The sequence below is a fragment of the Bombyx mori genome, chromosome 25, assembly GCF_030269925.1.
Source record: "Bombyx mori chromosome 25, ASM3026992v2".
NCBI classification, from domain to species: Eukaryota; Metazoa; Arthropoda; class Insecta; order Lepidoptera; family Bombycidae; genus Bombyx; species Bombyx mori.
In genome coordinates, this window is record NC_085131.1 from 3,397,064 (window position 1) to 3,419,554 (window position 22,491).

The 22,491-nt window shown below is 42.6% G+C and overlaps 1 protein-coding gene across 1 annotated transcript in view; it reads right to left on the reverse strand.

Moving 5' to 3' along the window:
• The window catches only part of LOC101739993 (L-asparaginase 1), a 23,166-nt gene continuing 675 nt past the window's right edge, over window positions 1-22,491 (reverse strand). The window contains exons 2-13 of the mRNA XM_004923365.5: window positions 16,371-16,496; window positions 15,699-15,811; window positions 15,012-15,137; window positions 13,175-13,299; window positions 8,330-8,559; window positions 7,184-7,338; window positions 6,517-6,630; window positions 5,754-5,810; window positions 5,323-5,467; window positions 3,096-3,225; window positions 1,862-2,087; window positions 1-575 (exon numbers count right to left, since the gene is read on the reverse strand). Of these exons, the coding sequence (XP_004923422.2) occupies window positions 432-575; window positions 1,862-2,087; window positions 3,096-3,225; window positions 5,323-5,467; window positions 5,754-5,810; window positions 6,517-6,630; window positions 7,184-7,338; window positions 8,330-8,559; window positions 13,175-13,299; window positions 15,012-15,137; window positions 15,699-15,811; window positions 16,371-16,496 (1,691 nt within the window). The 3' untranslated portion in view covers window positions 1-431. The remainder of the gene's footprint in view (window positions 576-1,861; window positions 2,088-3,095; window positions 3,226-5,322; window positions 5,468-5,753; window positions 5,811-6,516; window positions 6,631-7,183; window positions 7,339-8,329; window positions 8,560-13,174; window positions 13,300-15,011; window positions 15,138-15,698; window positions 15,812-16,370; window positions 16,497-22,491) is intronic.

Genomic DNA, 22,491 nt, shown 5'->3' on the forward strand with positions numbered 1-22,491 from the left:
TACCCACCAAAACAAATTACTTTATTAACTTTATTTACAATAAGTACTTAGGAACAAATGAGTCGTCTATTATCAAAGGTGGCAATCTGTGCATTTGGACAAAAAAATGTTATTGATATGTCAATACAGATTGATTTGAATATAATCGTCTCCTTCAAAGAATACGGTTCAAAACCTGCATTAAATAAAGGTTAATAGTTAACCTGTTATTTATCTAAGATGTCGTTCCGAAGAGTTTTGTGACTGCCAATGGAATACAAAATCAATAATTCGATTTTCTGATTTACCAATAATTATCCAAAAGTCAGATTGCCGGCTTTGATAATAGTCGACTCAAATATAAAACTTATATTAACTGAACTACCATTGAAAGAGAAGATCACATAAATCGATGACACAGATTAACGCCATCGCCACCAGTTACACGAATACTATTTAAACATCTCAATAAATAACGTTCTATTTAATTTGACCGCGTAATCCAAAGCCGTATAGCCGAGGATATCCTTTGCCTCTTTCACAACATCATTGTCTATGAGGAACCTGGCCGTATCAGGGTAGTTACAGATGACAGCCTGAAAATGAAATGACCTTGAAGATATTGGAATCTTGCTATCTGACAATGCCCCGTCTTCTACCGTAGTAAAATGAGACGATGGAGAATGGACTACAAAATTTTCTGAATATATATTATTACATATTATTCTCTACTGGTGTTAGAACGTCTTGTGAGTCCACACGGGTAGGTACCACCACCCTGCCTATTTCCGCCGTGAAGCAGTAATGCATTTCGGTTTGAAGGGCGGGTCCAGCTGTTGTACTGTGAGAACTGAGATCAAAAAACTCATGTCTCGGGGTGGGTGGCGGCATTTACGTCGTAGGTGTCTATGGGCTCCGGTAACCCCTTAACACCAGGTAGGCCGTGAGCTCGTCCACAAATCCAGGCAATAAAAAAAAATACCACTATAGTGAATTATACAAGTATACCAGTATACTAGCATTTACTAGTGGTAGATCGTATCGAAAATTCGCACCGATAGGTAGCGCCCACCATTACTACCTACGTAATATAATAATACTACATACTGCTTCACCGAAGCAATCATGTGGTCTGAACAGAACGATGGATTCGCAGTTGCCGAAACTTCGACTTGATGTCTTAAATTGGGAGGTGGCTTTGGAATTTCGAAGTGCTCAAGTGACTACCAACGGACACCAACGGTACCGTAGGTTTGGTGTAGTCGGTGTGGTGGAGCTCGATGTGGTTCAGTCGGTACTTGGTTTTGCGGGACGAGCACCTAGCACGCTTTTTCAACACATAGTCTCTTGCGAGGAATTGATGGGGTGAAGGACCTTGGCTGACATAACCCGGTTCGGTACCCCCCTCGACCGGGTATCCGTAAATGGATTCCCCAGCGCTTAGGCCGATGCCAAATTGGCCCAATGAAAAATAATCTATACTAATATTATAAAGCTGAAGAGTTTGTTTGTTTGAACGCGCTAATCTCAGGAACTACTGGTCCGATTTGAAAAAATATTTGTGTCAGATAGCTCATTTATTGAGGAAGGCTATATACAGGCTATATAACATCACGCTAAGACCAATCCAAGCGGAGCACCAATAAAGAAATCGGTAAACATGACATAGATAAAAAAATATGGTCGAATTGATAACTTCCTCTTTTGAAGTCGGTTAAAAAGCGTGATTTTGGTACCTTAAATAGCTCCATAGCATTCTATTATTAAAAAATATTTTCAGTTTCTACGTAAATGAAGAGGCGGGTAAAATTTAGCGTTATGCCAAAGTAACTATTCCACGCGGACCAAGTCGCGGGCAAAAGATAGTGTTACTATAAGATACCTTATGCAGTGATGTCTGGTACATCTCATCGATCAGATTCAAGTCCGCTCCGGCCATCTTGAGGTACTCCAGCTTCCTTGTGGCTCCATTCCTTGATGCTAGAGACAGCATCTCCGAGACCTGCTTGTTGTCTGCACTCGCGAAGTGAGCCCCGCACTTCATCAACAAGCTGATTATAATCGGAGCGTCTTGCTGGACGGCTGTCATTAAGGGACTCTCGCCATTACTGTAATCGCAAACATCATATAATTCTACGTACTTTTGCGCTCACAAATTGTGCAACCATCATTTAATAAGAGATTCTGTTGAAACAATACCCATTAGCGGCAATGTTCCAAATTAAATGTTTTTCCCTACATATTCGCTGGTAGCCTAGGGGGAGAATTTGCTTACACTAGCCCTAACAAAAGCAGTGCATCGCAGAATCTACTACCGGACCTGAATTGCGACCCACTGAGAAGATGGGGGAATATTGAAGGAGCGTTATTGTCCAAGAATTCATTTGTCATTTTCAGGGAATGACTGGTTCAACAAAAGGCTGCAAGTTTAATTTTAACCGCACCAGTTTTAAATCTCTTAAATTGACACATGAATGCTTAACAGCAGATATAAAAGAAGACTTTGGTGCCAATGTGTTTTCCTGACACTTTCTTTTGCATATCTAAAACCGACGTTTTGTCAATGTTCAATCTTTACTGCTGGCATGGCCAATTTTCCCACCCGGTAGGCTGGACCGTCCTATGCAAAACGATTGAGGTTTCTACCTCCACAGTGACCGTTCATCTTGGGATGTACACGGGCTCTGGCAACCTTAAGACCAGGGTCGTAAGCTCGTCTGTTAACTACAGCATTGAGAGTCCATTACAGACATCAGCAAGTGATTGTCGCCGAAGCTAAAGTATCAGTAGAAGGTTTCCTTATCAAATTCTTTAGTCTATCTCGGTGATGATTTTGCACCCACCAATATCTGGCACTATTATATGCCTCGTCTTTTATACAGGAACATAGCGGTATTTGATTTACGAAAATAGTTGATGTCTTTAGGAACTCACCTATTAGTATTATGTTGTTTCGACACAGAAAATAACAAAAGCCCTGCGCTTGCATTTCATAAATTTGTTGGGGAACACATGAACTGATGGGTCTGCGGTACGTAAGCACGTTTAAAAAGGACATTGCAATTACTGAATTATAAATTAAAGTGTTATTGTATTGTACTATCTTTAAAGCTTACCAATTTTTCAAATGTACATTCGCACCATTTTTGAGAAGATACTCGACAATAGGAGCATATCCTTTTAGTATGGCTTCATGAAGTGGAGTCCTACCTTCTAAGTCCTGGGCATTAACGTCTGCTCCCATTTCTGTACAGTGCAAATGTAAAATTTCATGGCACCAATTTCAAAATAGGCCACACCATGTCTTCGGTTTACTTTAGAGTGGTTAATATGCCACCGACCGTAACGGACTGGCTACAGGTCGTAATTGTTTTTTTTTTTTTTTTATGATTGAAAGTTTACTGGTGGCCCGAAGGCCTTTCCAGTTTCACCAGGACAGGTGGGCGAGCAAAGGCTCAGCCAAGAGGGGTGGGATTTGTTAACAACTGCCCGAGCGCCTCCGAAGGAGACCTAACAACTCAAGAGCAATTGTTTCGCGAATGAATCTACTACCGGATCGGAATCGCGACCCGCTGAGAAGATCCGGCGAGAAACTCAGCGGGCTGATGCGTGGGTTAGGTTGCACGTCGACCTTTTTGTCGAGTTCGACGAGTACGGTTACCGGGGTCCCTAAGCCTGCCCCTAGTATTAGAGCTGAAGGCATCTAATGCAAAGGTTATTGGATCTGATGGATCCGTAAGGACGTGTCTAGGGCGTCGACGGTGACTGGCTCCTGCATGATCAGGATTCGGGGAGTAGTCAGCGGCGGCAACGATAAGGCGATTATCATGACGCATAGCCTTATCGAAGTATCGTTCCGACGCTGACTTCATGTATTTCCGAATTGATTCAAGGCCCAGGTCGTCGTGTAGGTCAACGTTCCTCACGAACCACGGAGCCCTGACAGCTAACCTGCAAAAGCGGGATTGTAGGGATTGGAGGGTGTCTATGTGTGTGCGGGCCGCGTGAGCGAACACCACACTCGCGTAAGTCATGACGGGCCTTATGCAAGTTTTGTAAAGTGTCACCTTGTTCCGAAGGGACATTTTACTCCGCTTACAGATCATGGGGTAGAGTCTACCGAGAATAAACGCGGCACGGTCACGGACTGATTTTATATGCGGGCGGAATGTTATCGATGCATCCAGGGTAACGCCCAGGTACTTGACCTTTCTGGCCCAGGGTATGGATTGACTAAAGAGAGTAATCGGGGGTGTGAGATTCCTCCTCCTAATACGGGAGGAAATCCGTGTGGAGCTTCCCCTCTGAAATAGCACCGCAGTACTTTTCGCTGGGTTGATGTCTATGCGCCATTTTCGGAACCACTGTCCTAGGGCTAGGGCTGCGCTCTGAAGCTTCTTCGCGATTAGGGACTTATTTCTACTAGAATAGTAAACAGTCGTGTCGTCGGCGAATAAAGCTAAATGGGTCGGCGGCGTTCGGGGAATATCGTTGACGAATAAGCTAAATAGGAGGGGTGAGAGGACAGAGCCTTGCGGAACTCCAGCTGTGAGAGGTCGTGGGGAGGAGCGGGTTCCCTCGACTCGATATCGAAAAGAGCGGTTCGACAAGAAGTCCCGTATGATGAGCACGAGACTATCCGGCACGCCCATGTTGAATAGTTTGAAAATCAAACCGTTGTGCCAGACTTTGTCGAACGCTTTTGCGACATCGAAGAAGAGAGCTCCCGTGTATAACGGTTTTGGTCGATTAAGCCCCACAAGAATGTGCTCCGTGAGGCGGTGCACCTGTTGAACGCATGAGTGATTTGTACGGAATCCGAATTGTTCATCGATGAGAATGCCCTTGGATGAGACGAACTCTCTGAGGCGTTTGTAGAGCAGACGCTCATACAGTTTGCCTAGAGACATGAGGAGATCGTAATTGTATTTATCATCTTGCAGGTGACATAACGATGATGATGAAAACTCGTGATTTTATAATGTAACTTAACCACTTCGTTGGTGTAGTCATTGTGTGATCATGTTTAGTATTTGGCATATGTCTGGTCCACGCAGAATCAATCGCGTTTGAGTGGCAACCGCTTGGCAGGAGAAGATTTGGTCGCCCTGTACACACTTGGCGATACACCGTGGAGAGTGAGATGAGGACTGCCAACGTGACCTGGAGTGATGTCGAGGAGCAAGCGCAAGACAGGGTCACAGGGTCAAGTGGAGACAACTTGTGAGGGCCCTTTGTACCAGCAGGGTACCCTAGGACTACAATACACACACACAAAACATGGTCCACGAAGAGAAAAGTCCTTAGGCCCTGTAAATGTGGAAAATTTCATTTCATACGAACCCAAAAGCTTCGTGATGACCCCTTCATCACTTCGCTCGATACCGTATAACAGCAACGAAGATATCACCCGCTCAGTCACCTCCAACAACTTCTTCGGCGATTGGATATTTAAACTTTTCGCTAGAGCTTCTTTGAGAGTTTGATCCTGAGATTCAAATTTAACAATTAACTAATGAGATCACTGTACAACCTTTTGACTAGTAACATTTATGTCACAAAGCAGCTACGGTTCTTTCGTTTGAAGGGTCATGTAGCCGTGATATATTTCAACTAAGACTTCGCCCTCGTGTCTGATGGTGAGTGGCGGCATTCCGGTCATAAGGCCAAAAACAAATAGTTAGCACCATTCTTATTGTAGAAATGTTGTGAGGTCAATTTAAATCACTCGTGACGGTACTTAATAAAACACAATAATTTTCAGTATTGCTCACCTCGATAGCCATAGAAGAGACATTAGTTAGTTCACCTCTGATATTCTTCATCATCATCTGAAAAAGTAACTTTTTCGTTTTAATAGTTGCTGTAGGGCGTCTTGTGAGCCTACAAAGATAGGTACCACCACCCTACCAATTTCTGCAGGCAAGCATTAATGGGTTCCGGCTTGAAATGTAGAGCATCCATTGTACTACATAACTGAGAGTTAGATAAAGCTCATGTCTCAAGGTGGGGGTTTACGTTATTAATGCCTACAAGTTCCGGTAGCCACTTAGCACCAAAAATACCATAGGCTCGTTGATACCAAATGCTTTTTAAGGTTGATGTACACCTTATGCCTTATCGTGAGCGGTCACCGATGCTCACGAGCTTCAGTAATGCCAATTTCATGAGATAGGACCCGAAGATCCAACCAATGGGCTTACAGTTGGAATATCATGGATGAATGTAGTTCATCTCGTACCTTAAAAGAAAGCGGGAGGTAGAGACCCTTTGACATTTTGCATGTAATGTATGTGAACAACGAATACCCACAAGGCGATGAAAAAATGTTTGGAAATTAAGGAACTTATAGGGCGTTTTCACAAATAGCTCGCAATATTGTACAATGACGTCACCGTACAAAATTTTAATTCAAGTCATTGAAATTTATCTCAAATTATTTAAATTTATAAAATAAGGTCTTATCGAAATATTTCTTAATATTATCATTAAATTTTATTCTAATGCCCATCTAGATTAATGAAAATATTAAATCACCTCGGTTTTCTCTTTATAACTTAGTTCGGTTTTCGTCAGTACATACGATAGCTTAGTCAAAGCCGCTTCCGGGGTCATGTCAAAGCCAGACACAACACCGTATTTCGCCATCAACTGTAATGTAACGATATTAAACTTCTTTAAAAGAAATACGAAATAGATATAGTTTTAAGTGTGTTATATACTAGTTGAAGCCGGTCCGTTTAAGTGGTCAATCTTTAATTCGATCGGTACCAAACTTCACAACCACTAAGACAATCTGAAGATTTCCTGATACAATTTCATTGAAATCGGTCTAGCCTTTTTGGAGTTTATTGAAAACATTCATGTAATTATTTATATTTGTAAATATATACGTATTATTATATGTAAATATATAGACGATCATATAAAGTGCTGTAAAGGTTAATAATCAAAGAAAAAAAGATCCCGCGGACTATCACCTCACCAGTTTATCAAAACTGATAACATCACTCACCCGCGTGCCTATGCTTGAAGCAATAAAGACTGCTGAAGACAGAGCAACGTGGTAATGAATTGTGCAACGCATCGTCAAATAACAGGCTTCAAATTAGACACCAGAAATGAAGATACGGAACAATTTTATTAAAAGAATACATAGTCGGATAACTTCAGACTCTTTGTATTCACTAAAGGCCTTACTCACTTGTCCCGTCTCGTACAAAGCGGCAACAGATCCGGTATTGCACTGCGTGATCACAATCAGGATGACTCCTCTCTTGACGGCTTCAGCCAAAACGTTCAAAACGTCATCGCGATTGATAGGAATATTGCCGGCTCCGTAGCATTCTAGTACCATTCCTGTGTACGAAAATTAATCTGCTACTATCGCTACTATTGCTGGGGCGATTTGTGAGGGAGAAAGCCATTTTGCGAAAATGATACTTCTAATTCACGTGTTAAGGGTTATAGTGCCTTCTTTGGACTTTTATTACCAGACAGAAAATGAGCCATGCTAAGGGCAGATCAATACGAACATGAAAAGAGTTGTCAAAAAAGTATTTTATTAAAAAAGTAATAGTTATTCAGATTTTAAAATAGAACACAAATATTAAATTTCTATCAGCAATCAAATTGTATAAGTAGTCCGTCAGCTTATGATTTATTAGATGGATAACGTTTATCTCATGGTCGAATGATCAGACCTTAAACTGCGCGTTATCGCAATTGGTTAAATTTAAAATACGGAAGTCGAATATCTTCTAAATCTAGTAATAGATCGACGTACTACATTGAAAAGAGACTATATCCCTTTTATGTAATGCCATATTAGTTATAGACTTTGGGCAGAGCATAACAGATGTATCTATTAAAAAAATACAAAGCACGCTTAATATACCAAGCCGAACTAAACAATATTATTATTAGTATTTTATCGTAGTCGTCACGATCCTATTCCTATTCCTGTCGAGTTTCGGCTATTAGGGTACTACCAGTTAATTTAATTCATCATCATCATCAACAGCCCACAGTCGTCCACTGGACATAGGCCTCTGACCACTACGCCCACTACTCAAACCACTGAGCCCGATGTACGGCTCTCCTCATCCACTTCTTGCCGGCCACCGTTCGGAGGTCATCGCACCACCTAGCCAGGGGGCGTCCCACATTACGTCTTCCGCTGCGCGGTCTCCACTCGAGGACCCGTCTGCTCCAGCGATCGTCAGTCCTACGGCATATATGGCCAGCACACTGCCACTTCAGCTTGCTGACTCTTAATTAATTAGTAAATTTAATTACGCGATAAAAAAACCATGACAGGTCGATGTAGCAATGTCATGATGGAGCTTACCTTCGATGGGCGGTTGACAGAAAGCCTTAACCACAGCAATGCTGATGCTCGGAAAGATCCTCAGCAAGCCCACGTTCTTGGACATTCTGGCGTGCACGTGAAACTTCTCGATCGTGTTGGGTTTGAATATGGCAGCCTTGTTGACTTCCATCTCAAGGCCGACTTCTACTATGGGCACGCAGTTTGGAGAATCGAAAGCGTGGAGATGAGTCGCTGATACCTTTCGTGTTCTATATCGGAGTGAAGACAGCGGTTACTAATCGACCCATGGGTTGATCAATATTTAAATCAATATTTTCTATGTGTATGTGCATTACTATAATTCTCATGTTGTATTTGTTATTTTAGCTGTTCTACGCACACTCATCACTTTTAATAATTATTATTCTCAGAATCCTCTCGCAGGTCTACTGGAAGATATTTCTTAAAGTGCCTTTGTACATAATTTTCCTATTACTCTGTACTATATCCTATATATATTTATTTGGGGGTTGGTGCTTCCCGCTTCCGTAGGTTTAACCCGCGATTCCCTACAAGTGACCCCTGGGTGGTGCTAAACGGGAGCCGAAAACATAACCGGTGGTAGGACCTAGTCCGACTGGCTGGCGACCACCCTCCAACTAGAGTCCGCCGCCAAATAGCCTAGCTGTGTTCCGGCGTGTGGGTTGGAGAGCCAGTTCTATCCCTTCCCTTTCCCCTTCCTTGTTGGGGTTGAGTCTTGGTGACGCCTGGAACTTGCGGAGCAGACGTGCGTGCGAACTCACGGGGCGTGATTGTTTGACGGGGGTATAGGGAGACCCAGTGAAACGGTACCCGCTGCCGCCCGCCGGTCAGTAGGGGGGACCTGAACCCGGGTGTCTCTACTAAACTCCGCCCCGGGAAGCTGTCCCGCCAACCGGTGTAAAATCCTGCCGTGCGGTCGTCGTGCCGGAGTCGGAGACCGGAGTGGATCCCGGCCATCGCACGCAGAGTGGACTGGGGGCCCTTCCATGCCCTGCGTCAGTCTCTCACGCAACCCGTGGTCGAGCACGTACTATGTTCCGCGCTTCATTCAGGTGTTGCCTCGATCTCACCTCCAACATCCTACCTCTCCTAATCCTACTCTCCGAAAACTTAAACATCATGAAGACGACAAAAAAAAAAGAAAAGGGTTTCACAGGCGGTCCCCCATTCCACATTTAATGTGGATTTCAGCAATGTCAGGGGCCTACATAGCAACCTTGACGCCGTACACCACCACCTTGAGACGGCGCAGCCTGCCCTGCTTTTTTTAACGGAGACGCAGATATCTGCTCCGGATGATACCTCATACCTTGAATACCCCGGCTACGTATTGGAGCACAACTTCCTGCGTAAAGCCGGAGTATGCGTATTCGTCCGGGCTGATGTCTGTTGTCGCCGTCTTCGGGGCCTCGAACAACGGGACCTGTCCCTCTTGTGGCTGCGCGTAGATCACGGGGGCCGTAGCCGAATCTACGCATGCCTGTACAGGTCCCACAGCAGTGATGCAGGTTCAGCTCTGTTTGAGCATGTGCAAGAGGGGACTAACCGCGTGCTTGAGCAGTACCCATCTGCGGAGGTGGTGGTTCTTGGAGACTTTAACGCTCACCACCAAGAGTGGTTGGGATCCAGAACCACTGACCTCCCGGGTCGGACTGCCTACGATTTCGCCTTGGCCTACGGCTTCTCCCAGCTGGTGACACAGCCCACCCGTGTCCCAGATATCGAGGGGCACGAGCCTTCTTTGTTGGACCTTCTGCTGACCACAGATCCGGCCGGATACAGTGTGGTGGTCGACGCTCCGCTTGGATCGTCTGATCACTGCCTTATTCGTGCTGCCGTACCACTCTCTCGTCCTGATCGTCGAACGACGACCAGGTATCGAAGAGTTTGGCGGTATATGTCAGCAGACTGGGATGGATTGCGTGAATTTTACGCATCCTACCCATGGGGGCGGTTCTGCTTTTCCTCTGCTGATCCTGACGTCTGTGCGGACCGTCTTAAAGACGTGGTGCTCCAGGGGATGGAATTGTTTATTCCCTCCTCTGAAGTGCCCGTTGGGGGTCGCAGCAGACCCTGGTATAACAATGCCAGCAGGGATGCTGCACACCTCAAGCGGTCCGCATACGTGGCATGGGATAATGCCAGGAGACGTCGGGATCCTAACATCTCAGGGGAAAGGCGGAAATATAACGCCGCTTCCAGGTCCTACAAGAAGGTAATTGCCAAGGCAAAGTCGGAGCACGTCGCTAGAGTTGGCGAGCGATTGAAGAGCTATCCCTCCGGGAGCCGTGCTTTTTGGTCGCTCGCCAAAGCTGCAGAAGGAAACTTCTGCAGGTCTAGTCTCCCACCACTGCGCAAGTCCGATGACAATCTGGCCCACAGCGCGAAAGAGAAGGCTGACCTTCTGGTCAAACTCTTCGCCTCGAACTCGACTGTGGACGACGGGGGTGCCACACCACCGAACATCCCCCGGTGTGATAGCTCCCTGCCGGAAATCTGCTTCACACAGTGTGCAGTCAGGCGGGAGCTCAGACTCCTGGACGTCCATAAGTCGAGTGGGCCAGACGGCATCCCCGCAGTGGTTTTGAAAACGTGCGCCCCTGAGCTGACACCTGCGCTAACGCGTTTGTATCGCCTCTCTTATTGCACTAACAGGGTTCCGTCTTCATGGAAGACCGCCCACGTCCACCCTATACCCAAGAAGGGTGACCGGTCGGACCCATCGAGCTACAGGCCTATCGCGATAACTTCCTTGCTTTCCAAGGTGATGGAGCGAATTATAAATACACAACTCCTGAAGTATCTTGAAGATCGCCAGCTGATCAGTGACCGACAGTACGGTTTCCGTCACGGTCGCTCAGCTGGCGATCTTCTTGTATACCTTACTCCCAGGTGGGCTGAAGCCTTGGAGAGCAAGGGCGAGGCTCTTGCTGTGAGCCTTGATATCGCGAAGGCCTTCGACAGGGTCTGGCATAGGGCACTTCTATCGAAGTTACCATCTTACGGAATCCCCGAGGGTCTCTGCAAGTGGATCGCTAGCTTTTTGAATGGGCGGAGCATCACGGTCGTTGTAGACGGTGACTGTTCTGATACCATGACCATTAACGCTGGCGTTCCACAAGGTTCGGTGCTCTCCCCCACGCTTTTCATCCTGTATATCAATGACATGCTGTCTATTGATGGCATGCATTGCTATGCAGATGATGGCACGGGGGATGCGCGATATATCGGCCATCAGAGTCTCTCTCGGAGCGTGGTGCAAGAGAGACGATCAAAACTTGTGTCTGAAGTGGAGAACTCTCTGGGGCGAGTCTCCAAATGGGGTGAATCGAACTTAGTTCAATTCAACCCGTTGAAGACACAGGTTTGCGCGTTCACTGCGAAGAAGGACCCCTTTGTCATGGCGCCGCAATTCCAAGGAGTATCCCTGCAACCTTCCGAGAGTATCGGGATACTTGGGGTCGACATTTCGAGCGATGTCCAGTTTCGGAGTCATTTGGAAGGCAAAGCCAAGTTGGCGTCCAAAATGCTGGGAGTCCTCAACAGAGCGAAGCGGTACTTCACGCCTGGACAAAGACTTTTGCTTTATAAAGCACAAGTCCGGCCTCGCGTGGAGTACTGCTCCCATCTCTGGGCCGGGGCTCCCAAATACCAGCTTCTTCCATTTGACTCCACACAGAGGAGGGCCGTTCGGATTGTCGATAATCCCATTCTCTCGGATCGTTTGGAGCCTCTGGGTCTGCGGAGGGACTTCGGTTCCCTCTGTATTTTGTACCGTATGTTCCATGGGGAGTGCTCTGAGGAATTGTTCGAGATGATACCAGCATCTCGTTTTTACCATCGCACCGCCCGCCACCGGAGTAGAGTTCATCCATACTACCTGGAGCCACTGCGGTCATCCACAGTGCGTTTCCAGAGATCTTTTTTGCCACGTACCATCCGGCTATGGAATGAGCTCCCCTCCACGGTGTTTCCCGAGCGCTATGACATGTCCTTCTTCAAACAAGGCTTATGGAGAGTATTAAGCGGTAGGCAGCAGCTTGGCTCTGCCCCTGGCATTGCTGAAGTCCATGGGCGACGGTAACCACTCACCATCAGGTGGGCCGTATGCCCGTCTGCCTACAAAGGCAATAAAAAAAAATATCCTCTTTTTTGTGTGTAATAAATAAATAAATAAAATAAATAAATAAATTAAATGTCGGTTATCTTTAATTACAAATTAAACTTAAGGTTGTTTCTGAAAGCTTCTGAAAATCGAAGGCTGGAGAATCTAAGGGTAAGAGGTAATATTTCTGTTCATTACTAATTATTAGGAATAATAAAATTAAATAGAGTTTAATAGGAGTCTAAATGATTAAGAGTATCTTCTATTCAACTCTATGTCTTATAAAACCATTCGCTGCTCCATTTCGGATTAACAAAATCATTAAGCATGTATATTTTTTCACCATGACTCTGATCGTTTGACTTCCTAATCATCTCATAAGTGTGTGGTATTGATATTTTATATTAACATGTATTTAATTATATGAAATGTTTGATGGCTTTCAATATTCTAGTATGTTGGATTCACATCTATTGGATGTTCACTGGTGGTAGGACCTCTTGTGGGTCCGCGCGGGTGGGTACCACCACCCTGCCTATTTCTGCCGTGAAGCAGTAATGCGTTTCGGTTTTAAGGGTGGAGCAGCCGTTGTAACTGTACTTGAGACCTTAAAACTTATATCTCAAGGTGGGTGGCGCATTTACGTCGTCGATGTCTATGGGCTCCAGTAACCACATAACACCGGTTGGGCTGTGAGTTCGTCCACCCATCTAAGCAATAATAAAAAAAAACATCACCTATTTCCTCTGTACAGTTTACTTCCAAAGAAAACTGTAACTTCAGGTATGTTAAGGCCGCCCGCGATCAGAAGTGATGAAACAAAATTGTCCACGCCGTCGCTTCTTGGCTCGAAAATCGGTATCTGTATACAAAATCTATATATCTCTATATATAAAAATGAATTGCTGTTCTTTAGTCTCGCTAAAACTCGAGAACGGCTGGGCCGATTTGGCTAATTTTGGTCTTGAATTATTTGTTGAAGTCCAGAGAAGGTTTAAAAGGTAAATAAATATGAAAATGCTCGGAATTAAATAAAAATAACAATTTTGTTTTTCCCTTGTTGTGTCCCTCGTCGGACGGATTCCTTTTGTTTGTTTTAAGTTTATTTTATACAAAAGTTTATTTTTATTCTTTATTTGTACACACTGTTAATATAATACAGTAATTACGATAAGATATAAAAAATGGCGAGCTTAACTCAACAATTGAGTTATCTACCAGCTAACCGTTCTCAAAGAAGGAAAGCTTTACATGAGTGGGTAGATGAGTACAATCTAATTAATTTAATTATTTATACTATAGACATTAACAATAAAAATAATAAAAATAAACACTAATACATAATATATCAAACTATATACATACACAATTACACACATAAATATATACATACACGTACATATATAATGAAATACATAAAATAAATACATATAAATAATACTAAATTGATAGATAGTGCTCCTTTAATGCCTTCCTGAAAACTTCAAGTGAGGGACTTGCACGGATTGAGTGTGGAACTGAGTTCCACAGACGCACAGATTGCACAGTGAACGAACCACCGTAGCGGCTGGAGGAGTGAGGGGGAAAATTAAGGAGAAGGGATCTACTTGTACGACAGGGTACACCACGGGGCATCTGGTACTCGAAGCGCTCACGGAGGTACTGGGGAACAGCTGGGTTATTGAGGATGTTGAACAGCATACATAAAACATGTGCATCACGGCGAAGTCGGATAGGCAACCAATGAAGTTGTGATCTGTACTGTTTAGGTGGTTTTTTTTTTAGATTGAGGCACTACGAAGTCTGCCGGTTCAGCTAGTTATTTAATAGATATATCAGTATCAAAAAGCCAAAAGTAAATAACATTAGTACGCCTTTACATAATATCCACTTCTTTAACGCATCACGCGATTGACAAAGTACGAGATTTTGTCTAATTAATGTTCGATTTCTTTTTTTATTGCCCTTGTAGGCAGACGTGCATACGGCCCACCTGATGGTGAGTGGTTACCGTCGGCCATGAACTTCAGCAATGCCAGGGGCAGAGCCAAGCCGCTGCCTACCGCTTAATACCCTCCACAAGCCTCGTTTGAAGAAGGACATGTCATAGCGCTCGGGAAACATCGTGGAGGGGAGCTCATTCCATAGCCGGATGGTACGTGGCAAAAAAGTCCTCTGGAAACGCAATGTGGATGACCGCAGTGGCCCCAGGTATTAGGTATTGAAAAGGAAATGTGGATATTTCGCATGAATTCGACAACTGGGCCTCATTAACTAATGCTACTATACTATGAAATTTGGTTTGATCGTTGTGGTATCTGTCCCCAGACAGAGCCCACTGAGTTTCTCGTCGAATCTTCTCAGTGGGCCGCGTTTCCGATCCGGTGGTAGATTCTGCGAAGCACTGCTCTTGCTAGGGCCAGTGTTAGCAAATTCGCTTGATTAGAGCCCGTGAGCTTACTTACTCACCCGGTTACATTGGCATAGCCACCTAGATTACAACACAGGTAGGGGAAAAAGGAAAATTGTATCTATGACGTCATTTATATAATTAAAATCGAGTATGCATCGTACCTGAGATCCTGTTATCACGATTCCCTTCCCCAAATTCTCGAACATGAACGAGAGGGCTGACGCAGTGTAGCTGAGCGTGTCCGTCCCGTGGAGTACCACAAAACCATCATACTGCTCGTAGTATTTCTGTTGTATAAAATAAACGGAGAATAATACACATATTTATTATACATTTTGTTTCATCGCTTCTGATCGCGGGCGGCCTTAACATACCTGAAGTTACAGTTTTCTTTTTATTATTGCTTAGATGGGTGGACGAGCTCACAGCCCACCCGGCGTTAAGTGGTTACTGGAGCCCATAGACATCTACAACGTTAATGCGCCACACACCTTGAGATATAAGTTCTAAGGTCTCAGTTTAGTTACAACGGCTGCCTCACCCTTCAAACCGAAACACATTACTGCTTCACGGCAGAAATAGGCGGGACGGTGGTACCTACCCGTGCGGACTCACAAGAGGTCCTACCACCAGTAATAACCATCACCCATCTAGAGCAAAAAATCGGAAATTAATCCAAATTTTGGTAGCTCACAGGAGACGCATGTAAGTTTATCTGGCAAGAGTTTCTAATGATTAAATAAAAATAAATACCCTCTGGAATATATTTATAATACATCAACACCCTTATTGCGAGAATTATAATTTCAAAATAATTACTTAATATTACACTTAATAAATATTTCTACCTTTATATCTTCAGCTAGAAAAATCCAATCTTCCTCTGACATATTCGAAGAATCCAATAGATTTTCATACTCCTGTATCTTGTAGAAAATTCTGAGACTCGTATCGTTTGTTTCTGAATAACAATGTTACAAAAAAAAAACTTAATGTTTCTTATATAATAATAAAATAATACAGCTTTAAAAATAAATTTTAAGTTCCTAAACCTAAAATTTATTTTTAAAGCTATATAATTTTATTCATAAGCATAAGAAAAAATTAAAATCTTCTTTTACATCATCTGTTTTACACTAGGTAGGTACTTTCTAGTATTTGTTTGATGTAATTAATTATCTATACTAATATATAAATCTACTGTGGTTTTTACGGATGTTCCGTTATAACTACTGAACCATGCATCCGATTGACTTGAAACTTGGTACCCATATAGAAAATACATGTACTTAATGGATAGGCTAATATTTATATGAGCGTTGGACTCTCTAATAATAATGACAATAAATAATAATGTTAATTTTAAATGCCCAGCGAAGCGGACAAATACGGCTAGTACCTTATAAGGATTATTCGAAACAAGTATTTTAATTGTCCACAAAAGCTGACTGATCGTATATGACCTACGTATTAAAAAAATATGCGGAAATTAATTTAAAATTAAAAAAACGAATACAGACTTGGTAAAATAAGGAAACTCCGGTCAAAAGTGGGATCGTGCGTTCTTTGCTCCCACAAAGCGGGGTCGTGGAGCTGAGGAAACTCCCTGATGAGACCCTCGAACAAGTTCTTCTGCGGCGCTAACACTGCAAACAATACGCACATAGCTATATACTTGAGACCTTAGAACTTATATCTCAAAGTTGGTGGCGCATTTACGTTGTGGATGTCTATGGGCTCCAGTAACCACTTAACACCAGGTGGGCTGTGAGCTCGTCCACCCATCTAACCAATAAATAAATAAAAACATACCAGTAGTATCATTGGACGCGTCAGTTCTGCCCCTTCAAGGCTACATAACGATCATGACCAAGAGTGAAGCGACTAAGACTAGTAGCTATTTGAAAAACAATCCCCCTTATAACACGGTACTCTTATAACGCATTTTCATATTACGCGATTTTAGTCCCTCGTATAACACGTATATTCCCCTACATAACGCGGGATTTCACACGTTAAATTCCTGTTCATAGTGTGAAACTTATAATGATTTTTACAATTCATAATCAATTTCGTGTACCTTTGCACATTGTGTCAAATTGTGTTGTCATAAAATTAAATTAAATTAATTTATTTAATTTCCATTCCTAGTTTTTAAATTGTAAAAACTGGTTAAACTATATTATATTTGTACATAACGCGTTATATGGGGTCATACAAGCATGTTATGCGAGAATTTTCCTATAACGCGGAACCAATCTACCGTGTTATAGGGGGGATTACTGTATCCTAATTTTGTTTTAGATTATGAGTAATTAAAATAGAAACGAGATACGAGAAGAAATGCCACTACCAAGTGTTAATGAAAATAAATTGAAATTCTAGTAAAGTTAATTAATTAGTACCGGCTCATCATACCCGGACAGAGGGGTTTGCCCCGAGGTCCGTTCCTTGCCCCGTAAGGGGGCACGATGACCTCACTAGATAGATAACGGTCGGTAACAATTACTATTGGCTCCGCGTGCTCTCTGAAGAAGACTATTTAAGTCGCAATATTTTAATGTAGCAATGTGTTTACTTTTTATTGCATTAGTCGGATCGCGCTCATGGCTCGCCTGGTAATTATAGGAACCCACCCACAAGTACCACCACCTAAATTCCGGCTACCCATCCCTGGGTCTTGAGATTGATCATCGCTATTATAATCCACCACTGTCCCACCCTTCAAACTGGAACGCACGATTGCTTCACGGCAGACATAGACAAGACTTTGATGTCCATTCAATGTGCTTTATTTCCATTCAATGTTGGGGGGTGTAAGCTGTATACTGGTATAATTCCCAATTCCAATCCGATTGAAGATTCAGTGGAATATTGCTCTTACTAGGGGACAGTGCTGCCAAATATTTCTCAAGTTGGTTGAGCCCGTGAGCTCACCTACCAGTCCGTAACTAGTTGGAAAAGGTTATCAAAGATAAGGAAGGAAGAAAAAAAACTCAGAAAATCTGTATTCTGATCTACTGTAGACTGATCTATATTCTGGGGTAGTCGAAATCACTTAGCCGCCTTTTACAACACCGACGAAAAGATATGGCGCTATATTAGATCAACATTACGTAGTCAATATTATTTTTACTGTAGATTTTATTTAATGATTGTTTAAATAATAACTAATGACCGTAAATAAATGTATATTAAAATGGCCATTTGTTAATGCTTTTGGTTGATTACAAATCATACCTAATAAAAATAAAAAGCATTTCTAATTTAGTCCGACACATAAAAATCGTAATGCATTCACTGCGATAATAATATTTTAATGTTTTCATTTCGAAATATACTTTTTTATGATCCCAACCGATCGAATGTGATAAACACTAATAACTCTTTGTTACTGGTGCGATAATTGTAATCTAATCTGATCGAATATTTATACAACCTAGCAATTGCGAGTCCGAAAATGGATGCTGAATGGATTGAGAGGAAAGAAAAAAAGTGGACAAATTTGGAAGACTCCGTGGCCATCGTGGACTCCTGTAAAGACGTGATGTATGTGACGTCACTTACATAGATGCAGAGATTCAAATCCTACGGCAGGTACTCTATTTCTATGTAAATATATACTCAAATTAACAAACGATTTCTACGAAGAAATAATAGCATTGATTATAAAAATTAAGGAGACAATTTTTTTCGAAAGTCTAATTACTGTTTTTTTTATTATTGCTTAGATGGATGGACGAGCTCACAGCCCACCTGGTGTTAAGTGATTACTGGACCATAGACATCTACAACGTAAATGCGACACCCACCTCGAGATATAAGGTCTCAGTATAGTTACAACGGCTGCCCCCACCCTTCGAACCGAAATGCATTACTGCTTCACGGCGGAAATAGGCGGGGTGGTGGTACCTACCCGTGCGGACTCCCAAGAGGTCCTACCACCAGCGATAAAATGGTGATGTGCTTTGATATGAGTACAAGAAGCAGCATACAGCAGCATACAAGAAGCATTACCATTTACGCCACGACGCGGCGACGGCTACTTTCTAGAGCTGATAATAATACGTTAACATAATACAAAAGTACGGATGAAAGGCGATTTCGTGCAGGAGAGATGCGAATGTTGCGATGGATATGTGGAGTAACGAGAATGGATAGAATACGGAATGAATATGTTAGAGGAAGTCTGGAAGTGGCACCTGTGACAGAGAAGCTGAGAAGTGCGCGCTCGGGATGGTATGGACATGTGATGAGACGAAATGAAAATGAGGTGGGTAAGAGAGCGTTAACTATGAATGTGGAAGGATATAGAGGAAGAGGTAGACCTAAGAAGAAATGGATGGATTGCGTGAAAAATGATATGTGTAAGAGCTGAGTGAGTGAAGGAATGGTATATTGTATGATAGAAGAGTATGGAAGGAGAAAACATGTTGCGCCGACCCCAGGTGACTGGGAGAAGGGCAGGAGAATGATGATGAACCTAATACAAAAGTACGACATCGTGTTTGTTAAATTAAACTAGATGATGACCGGGCTCGGTCGGTCGGTCGGTTACTCGGTTTTTTTTTTGATAACGCCATCTTGTTGTGTCTTTAAAGCGGTTAGTTGCCCTCAATTAAGAAAAATAGTATTATTATTCGGCAATAGATGTCGGGAAGAGTTGATAATTATTAAAAACACGAATAAAACAACATTTTCTGAAAATAAATCGTAGCTAGATCGAGTTATCGCCCCCGAAATCCCCTGTTTATTAAATTTTATGAAAATCGTTGGAGCCGTTTCCGAGATTCAGATTATATACATACCTATATATATTAATATACAAGAATTGCTCGTTTAAAGGTATAAGATATCTGGATTTGTCCGTGATTCACGCATTAACTTCACTTATCAGATTATATTTAGACTTTTTACAGCTATTATTGAAATTTCAATGAAAGTTTCTATCGTAGTAGCTTTACCGACATATGACACGAGAGTTGTATAAAAAAAACGCGTTTTTAAAAATAGCGAAGCCTGCTTGCGTTTCACTAGTATGATATTATAAGTTATCTCTATAAAGATAAACACTAGTATCATACAACTAGTATCATAAATTTAAAAGATTTTTAGTTGGAGATGTCCAATTCGTCCATACAAATTTTTGGCATAATTAGATATATCACTCATACCATTCACGAAGAAAGCGAAACACTTTCAATACTTGGTGAAAGTGAAATGCATTTCATACATGCATAAACTTATGCGAATGATTTAAGTTGTTACGCTTATAGCACAACACAGGTATACTCTGATTTTTTCTTACAGAAATAGGTAGGATAATATCTGCTCATGCGGGCCTAAAATGCCCTGCTACTAAAACCACTTACATACCCGGTGTTACAGCAGTAAAACTAAATAGTAACGGTGGGCAGCGGTTTAGCTCTGCCCCTAGCATTGCTGAAGTCCATGGGCGACGGTAACTACTTACTTAGGTAGGCCGTAAGCTCCTCCGTCTATAAGGGAAATAGAAAAAAATAGTAATGGTTGACTTTGCTAGACTCAGCGTCTAGATGAGATCCTTATCAAAATTACTCAGTGATATTGTTAATTTAAGATAAACATACAGTAGCGTTCATTTAAATGGGTTCAATTTAAATGGGTTCAAATAATTCAAGATTGACAAATTCGAATACAAACAAAATTAGTAATGGCTATTATGTAAACGAAATATTTTTTTCGAGTAAACTAGCAGAGTGATAAATGCTTTGTGTGACGCGTTGATGCGTGAACGCGTTGTGTGAATCTGAACGCCGTAAAATATACGACCCAAGGTCAAGATTTCTGGTTATCAGAATGACGGCTATCCTAACCTTGATACCACTAATGAGACACACAACACATGATATCAGATGAGCGAGGCTATACATTCCACCGTCGATTTTAACCGAATCTTCATTTATCAATTTTATCATAGTTTGCTATATGAAAAACCAAAATAGAACGAAATGAGATCAAATGAATTTATTTCCCATCTCTACAGACTCTAATCGGTTAATAAATCACCATTATTAGATGAGACACTGGTTTCATAAAAAAAAAACTTTTTTATATCTTAGATGGGTGGACGAGCTCACAGCCCACCTGGTGTTAAGTGGTTTTTTTTTTTTTTTTTTTTTATTGCCCTTGTAGGCAGACGAGCATACGGCCCACCTGATGGTAAGTGGTTACCGTCGCCCATGGACTTCAGCAATGCCAGGGGCAGAGCCAAGCCGCTGCCTACCGCTTAATACTCTCCACAAGCCTCGTTTGAAGAAGGACATGTCATAGCGCTCAGGAAACACCGTGGAGGGGAGCTCATTCCATAGCCGGATGGTACGTGGCAAAAAAGATCTCTGGAAACGCACTGTGGATGACCGCAGAGGCTCCAGGTAGTATGGATGAACTCTACTCCGGTGGCGGGCGGTGCGATGGTAAAAACGAGATGCCGGTATCATCTCGAACAATTCCTCAGAGCACTCCCCATGGAACATACGGTACAAAATACAGAGGGAACCGAAGTCCCTCCGCAGACCCAGAGGCTCCAAACGATCCGTGAGAATGGGATTATCGACAATCCGAACGGCCCTCCTCTGTATGGAGTCAAATGGAAGAAGCTGGTATTTGGGAGCCCCGGCCCAGAGATGGGAGCAGTACTCCACGCGAGGCCGGACTTGTGCTTTATAAAGCAAAAGCCTTTGTCCAGGCGTGAAGTACCGCTTCGCTCTGTTGAGGACTCCCAGCATTTTGGACGCCAACTTGGCTTTGCCTTCCAAATGACTCCGAAACTGGACATCGCTCGAAATGTCGACCCCAAGTATCCCAATACTCTTGGAAGGTTGCAGGGATACTCCTTGGAATTGCGGCGCCATGACAAAGGGGTCCTTCTTCGCAGTGAACGCGCAAACTTGTGTCTTTATCGGGTTGAATTGAACCAAGTTCAATTCACCCCATTCGGAGACTCGCCCCAGAGAGTTCTCCACTTCAGACACAAGTTTTGATCGGACTTTTTACTGGAACCCATAGACATCTACAACGTAAATGCGCCACCCACCTTGAGATATAAGTTCTAAGGTCTCAGTATAGTTACAACGGCTGCCCCACCCTTCAAACCGCAACGCATTACCGCTTCATGGCAGAAATAGGTGGGGTGGTGGTACCCACCCGTGAGGACTCACAATAGGTCCTACCACCAGTAAAGAATAAAGCGATTCCTCATTTTTCCGTGAGAGATTGACTATTAATTTATCTGAATCTTTTGTACACGTCTATTGAGTTCTCTTGTAAATAAAATAAAACGGAAACCATAAAAAGTTTCATAAGTGTACATTGTACACTATACGCATTACGAAACATATCAGCGGCTGGCATCATCTTTTATCATCTTAATAATGTGTGTACATTACGAAATCATATTCTTTGGTTGCGTTCGAAAATGCAATTCCACGTAGCTCATGTAAACCCTAGCAGATAAAAAGATAGACATAATTTTTTTGGAGTTTTTATTACTACGAAAGTTTATTTAATTTGTATTTAAAATATAATGTTGATGATTAAAGTGACATTTTTTGTACAGCATTATTAACTGTACATTTTTTGGTGAATAGTTCAAAAGGGTTA